General features: G+C 38.3%; 1 protein-coding gene across 4 annotated transcripts in view; it reads left to right on the top strand.

The window, feature by feature from the left end:
• TRNT1 (tRNA nucleotidyl transferase 1) overlaps positions 1–6555 on the top strand; it is a 48217-nt gene that overhangs the window by 11330 nt on the left and 30332 nt on the right. For all 4 annotated transcript variants that reach the window (XR_009350765.1, XR_009350766.1, XR_009350767.1 and 1 more), the window contains exons 5-7: positions 3854–3980; positions 5324–5517; positions 6274–6527. Coding sequence is in view for 1 of the 4 variants with exons in the window: in XM_059161551.1 (XP_059017534.1) it covers positions 3854–3980; positions 5324–5517; positions 6274–6527 (575 nt within the window). In the remaining 3 variants the exon portion in view is untranslated. The remainder of the gene's footprint in view (positions 1–3853; positions 3981–5323; positions 5518–6273; positions 6528–6555) is intronic.

Below are 6555 nucleotides of genomic sequence, written 5' to 3' on the forward strand. Positions count from 1 at the left end.
GGTCTTTAGAACAGTGCCTGACACATGTACACATTCTGTGTCCACTTACTAATTGCATCTAAAAATGGTTAACATTTTAGGTAAGAAAAATGCACCCACATACATTCCCCCATATCATTCTCCATTGCTCTGTCTTTCGTGCATGCCCACCCTAGGCTTTCTTTCCTCTTTTCTGGTGCCCATGGCCACACTTATGAATGACCTCAGAATCTTTTCTGTTGCTGTGCCTAGACACAAGGTCAGATTCTTTCATAGCATTGCATTTTAGGAATCACCTGTAATTCAGAGTTGGCATGCAAGAGAAAATCCATTTATTATCTCAACTTGATTTTTTTTTTGTTAAAAAATTTGAGATTCATAATAGGTGAATTAAGTTATTGCTTTATTGAAGCATTATTTTTTGTCCTTTAAATTGTAGTCAAGCCCTTTGTGTTTAAGACTTTGGATTAGAAAAGAGAGCTGAAGCAACCACTCTTCATAACATAGTTGTGGCAACTGTAATAGTGAAAGGATGAAGGACAGGTTCCTTGCTACCCAAAAGTATCCTGTGTTAGTAACCACTTTCAAGTTGAAGATGGTGTAAGGTATGGAAACGATTACTCTGTCATCACAATGAAAATCCTCTTCCAGATTTCTTTTGGTTAGCAAAAACAGGTATTAATATAGGTCTTTTATAAAGGGGATGTGGCCTTAAATGAACTTGAAGACAGTGGGGGAAAACCTGTAAATAGGATTTGCTTCATGGGATGGAGAAGGGGGTTGTATGCCAAGATGGGCATCTCTTGCTAACTGCATTAATGATGCGTTTCTAGAGCAGCTACTAGGTTCTCCGTTACTTGATACACTTTATCGCATTGAACTGTCAGAAAAACTTCATTTCATATTAAATCCATTTGATGAGGAAATAGGCTGAGATTTTAAGGAGCTTAGCTCAAGTCACAGACTGCCATGATTGGAACTTGGATTTCCCAAGACTAGGTGATTTAGGACCAGAGGAAGCCCAGTTGGGGCAGTGTTTTCTCTCATTATGTGACCAAACTGCATATGTTTATTTCATCTTAGCTCATTCTCACTAAGGGTGAACTGCTCTAGCTAGTGCAGTGTATAAAATTTGCAAACTGGCTTCTCCTAAGCATATCTAACTAAAAGAGAGAAGCTCATATTCCTTTCCAGTATACTGCTTGATAGAAATAAAAGCTATTCTTAGTGCTACTACTGTTTTCTAACATTTGCTGAGCCCTTATAATGTGACAGGCACTGGCACAAGCACATCACAGAAATTTAATCTTCCCAGCATCCCTATGACGCACATACTGCTGTTTAACCCACAGTAATTGGCTTAAAGTCGTGCAGCTGGTAGATTGCAGAATTAGGATTCCAACTTAAGCATCCTGGCTCCGGAGGTCATATTCTTAACCACGACATTATTCTTAGCAGCTCAACTTTATTTCTTATTTTTATGCACCATATTTTGAAAGTGCTATTCAAAGCAAAAAACAAAGTGCACACTGATAGGATATTCTCACTAATTTTAACTTTCAACCCATTTTTCTGTCCAGGCTTTTTTCAAGCCTTACTGGATGAAGCATTACGAGTTCTGGTATTTCTGGTTACTTTGCTTCTCGAACCTTGCTCCTGTCTTATCTTTTTTTTTTCTAAAGATTTATTTATTTATTTATTTGACAGACAGAGATCACAAGTAGACAGAGAGGGAGAAAAGAGGAAGCAGGCTTGCTGCTGAGCAGAGAGCCCGATGCGGGGCTCCATCCCAGGACCCTGAGATCATGACCTGAGCTGAAGGCAGAGGCTTTAACCCACTGAGCCACCCAGGTGCCCCTGTTTTTTGTTTTTTAATTTCCTGCAAAAATTTTTGTTTTTTCACTGAAAATGACTTTAGTACTTCCATGCTCAGCAGGGAGAGTCCAGTCTTATCATTAAGAAACAGATATACCACATATAGTTGCTACTTTGTAATCATATTTTTGCCTATTTCCTCTCCACCCTCCCTTTTTCTGTTCTTTCTTTGAATTTGGAGCCTTTTAAGTTTGCTATACATATCAAGATGCCATATAAATCAGTTTGGGAAGTGTTAAGCCTGAGCTTACTAGTATTCTGCATTTGGGTTATCAAAGAGCATTGAACTTGAAACAGAATTCAGTTGCATAGTTGTTTTTCAGTAGTAGTGGCAGTATCTCTTGGGATCACCAACCTCCCCACCTGGATGGTTGAATGGTATGGAGAGGGAGAGAATCTTACACAGAATCTTGAGCAGACACCGAGCTAAGTGCAGAGCCACAGGGGCTCGATTCCACAACTCCAAGATTGTGACCTGAGCTTTAACCAACTGAGCCACCCAGGTGCTCCAAAAAAATCTGCATTTTTATTTTTATTTATTTTTTTTTTTTTAAAGATTATTTATTTATTTATTTGACAGAGAGAAATCACAAGTAGATGGAGAGGCAGGCAGAGAGAGAGAGAGAGAGGGAAGCAGGCTCCCTGCTGAGCAGAGAGCCCGATGCGGGACTCGATCCCAGGACCCTGAGATCATGACCTGAGCCGAAGGCAGCGGCTTAACCCACTGAGCCACCCAGGTGCCCCAAAAAATCTGCATTTTTAAAGGTGTTTATGTCTCCTAGCTAATTCTTCTATTTATATATGGTATTTTGTTTATAAGAGCTTTTTGTGTATTAGGGAAGTTAGGTATTTGATTCTATGTTGACTTAAATATTTTTCTCAGTATGTCAGTTATTTTATGCTTTTCATTATGATGGTTCTTGCCATGCAGACATACTTGATGTTTAGGTGGTTGGATTGTTTCTTTTAAGGTTCTGGTGTGGGGTGTGTGTGTGTGTGTGTGTGTGTGTGTGTGTTTTCTTGGTAAAGCCCCAAGTAGAATAAAATCTGCATATTAATTTTTGACTCCCCCCCCACTTAATTACTAATAGCCCACTATTGGTAGGAAGCTTTACTGATAACAGAAACAATCGATTAATACAAACTTTGTGTGTTGTATGCATTATACACTGCTTTCTTACTATAAAGCAATCTAGACAAAAGAAAATGTTAGGAAAAATTAAGAGAAAAAACATCTATAGTCTTGTTAAAAAAAGAAAACAAAAAACACACACACGTGAGTGCGCTCATGCACACCTGGGTGGCTTAGTTGGTTAAATGTGTTGTCTTTAACTCAGGTTATGATCCCAGCATCCTGGGCTCAAGCCCTGAATTGGGCTCCCTGCTCAGCAGGAAGCCTGCTTCTCCCCACCACCCCCCTCAGCCCCCCAGTCCTGCCCATTGTGCTCATCTTGCTCTCTCCAATAAAAATATAATCTTCAGGAAAAAAGAAATTTACCTCTCAGTGAGCCCATAGAGTGCAAACCCGTGTTTAAGAATTAACTCTATATTTTGAAAGGTTTCCCCCATTCTAACATCATAAATTCTTCCCCCCCCTATGGATTATTGTTTAGTTCTTCCAGATTCTTTTTGCTATTTATTTTTTTTTCCAGATTATTTGATTCTTCTTGTTTATTTTCCCATATTAACTTGAAAATCAGCTTGTTTGGTGTCTCCACACCAATTCATTTCACTTCTGGGTATTACCTTTTTAGTTGCTGTTGTGAATACAGCCTTTTATTTCATTATGTCTTCATTTGATAGTGGGTATTTATGAATGGTGTTCATGTCTGTATTTTAACTTTGTAACTCTTCACTTAGTTTTTACCGTTTGTAATAGTTTTTAACCCACTGAGCCACCCAGGCGCCCGGTCGTTTGTAATAGTTTTTAAAAGAGAATTTTATTTTCCAGCTCCTATTTGCTAACAGTGATCTCTCCCTTTTTTTTTTTAATGAATAGGTTTTGATGGTACCTTATTTGACTACTTCAATGGTTATGAAGATTTAAAAAATAAGAAAGTTAGATTTGTTGGACATGCTAAACAGAGGATACAAGAAGATTATCTTCGAATTTTAAGATATTTCCGGTAAGAATTTTTAAAAAATACTTCAGTAATACAGATTTTAATATCCCAGAGCACAATTCCAATCATGTGAAATGCGCAGGTCACAGTACAACATGGAGACATCCCAAATATCTGTCTCTGATAGACTGATTAGTAAACTGTGACCTGTGAGATAGTACTTTGATATTTCCTATTATTTTTTCCCCCAAAACACAGATACTCCATTCTGTGATGATCTTGTATAAAATTCAGCTTTAAATCATTTTTTAAATGTCCATTTTTTTTCCTGCACTGATCATTCATTACATAGATAAGTATTTACCGTAGGCCAGCCACTTGCTGGGTGCTTTGAATATGGAGGAATGAGTGCCTTTGCCTTTATACAGTTTTAGGTGGTCATGGGTAACTCTTATAGATGAGCTTGCTAAAAGCATGAAATAAATTTGGATGATGTGGGTAGCACTGATTTTTAAACTCTGAGCTGTAACCCTTTTTAAAAATGATTCTGACTGGCTAGTTTATGTCTCGTATTTTTCACTGGTTAGGATCATATTTAGAATATTTTGTAATGGAGCCTACATATTTTGTCAGTAAATGCTTGTCCTTTATTTATTTATTGGAGTGAGAGGGAGAGAGAAGCAGACTCCTTTGCTGAGCAGGGAGTCTGACTTGGGGCTCCATCCCAGGACCCTGGGATCATGGCCTGATCCAGAAGCAGATGGTTAACTGACCAAGCCACCCAGGCACCCCAGTGCTGTTCCCTTAAATTTGAGTACTTGTAACACTCTTGCAGATAACAGAACACAGACTGACATCCATAGTTACTGTCATTTAATCTACATTATTAATGAACTGAATTTTAAAGATGAGTGTTAGGAGAGGCATACGTTAAGGCTTCCAGTTCCGAGATTGCTAGAAATACACTCTGTGCAGCTAGATCAGTCCTATTTGAAACTCTTCATTCAAAGTACCGATGGGCATAGACAAGTAAGCTTTGTACATGCTGTTCCATTGATGGCATCCCAGGCTTTCCAAGAATGTTCTGCATTATTTCTCCAGTAAGGGTACCAGTTTTAGGAAGTACATTTGATGGCCGTTCTAAATGTCTCAGTCACTCATTTGGAAATGAAAGTGAGCAGAGGGTTCTAGTTCATGCTAGTTTAAATTTTATTGGCTCCCAGATTTTGTCATCTGGGAGCAAAAAGGTAAGGAATTAAACAGATGTCTAAAGCCCCTCCTAAACCTAAATCATCTGTGTTGTCTCATATTAGATGTATAGAATAGTACCAGTAAAATGCAAAATGAGATTTTTCTTGTGATATGCCAACATAGAGATAACATGGCATGAGAATTTTGTTTTGCAGGTTTTACGGGAGAATTGTAGACAAACCTGGTGACCATGATCCTGAGACTTTGGAAGCAATTGCAGAAAATGCAAAAGGCTTGGCTGGAATATCAGGAGAGAGGATTTGGGTTGAACTGAAAAAAATTCTTATTGGTAACCATGTAAATCATTTGATTCACCTCATCTATGACCTTGATGTGGCTCCTTACATAGGTGAGAGCCAAGTTATAAAAGTATTTGAGTTTCTCACAGTGAAACATCTGGTTTAAAATTTCATAGGGAAAAATGTTTGACTAATACAAAAGGAGAAATGCAGTATTTTAAAATAAGATAAACTTTGGGGTTAGGGGTGGGACACAGTGGCCTTCTGTGTCAGACCTGGTTTTGGATGATGCTTTGCCACATATCAGCTCTGTGGTTTGGATTAGTTCCTCGATTATTAGTTGCTGAATCTAAAAAAGGGGTGTGAAGGTAACAGCATCTGTCTAAGAGAAGGGATGAAAGATTCAGTGAGTGAATACATGTAGAGCACTTAAAGAGTGACATACATAGAAATTAATAAATATATTCAGAAAGAACAGTGATCTATGCTGAAGCACACTTCAGAAACTTGGGGGGTATGTAAATACAGTTTTTGAATGGTAGTAGAGGTGGGTGGTCGGTCTATGAGAGTAGATCAGTGAGCAGTCATCTCTTGCAAGTCTGACACCACCACCACTGCCTCCGGACCTCTGGATGTAGTTCATTAATAGAAACTCATGTGTTAGGACTCTAGGTTTTGGGGACACTGTGGGAGGGAACCGCAGCAGTGTTTATCAGTGGTTAACCTTTAAGATGGAGCATCAGACTGAACTGGTGAGTTCTAGTGACAGGGCATTTTCTATACTATAACCGTGGTTGGTTGAGGATATGAGTGTGTTTTATTAAATTTACTGTAAGAATTGGTGAAAAATTTTTTTGTCCTTCCAGGCTTACCTACTAATGCAAGTTTGGAAGAATTTAACAAAGTTAGTAAAAATGTTGATGGTTTTTCACCAAAGCCAATGACTCTCTTGGCCTCATTATTCAAAGTACAGGATGATGTCACAAAATTGGATTTGAGGTTGAAGATTTCAAAAGAAGAGAAGAACCTTGGCATATTCATAGTTAAAAACAGGAAAGATTTAGTTAAAGCAACAGATAGTTCAGAGCCACTGAAACCCTATCAAGACTACATTATAGACGTAAGTATATACAGGCTTGGTCAGAACT

The sequence above is a fragment of the Mustela lutreola genome, chromosome 2, assembly GCF_030435805.1.
Source record: "Mustela lutreola isolate mMusLut2 chromosome 2, mMusLut2.pri, whole genome shotgun sequence".
Classification (NCBI taxonomy): Eukaryota; Metazoa; Chordata; class Mammalia; order Carnivora; family Mustelidae; genus Mustela; species Mustela lutreola.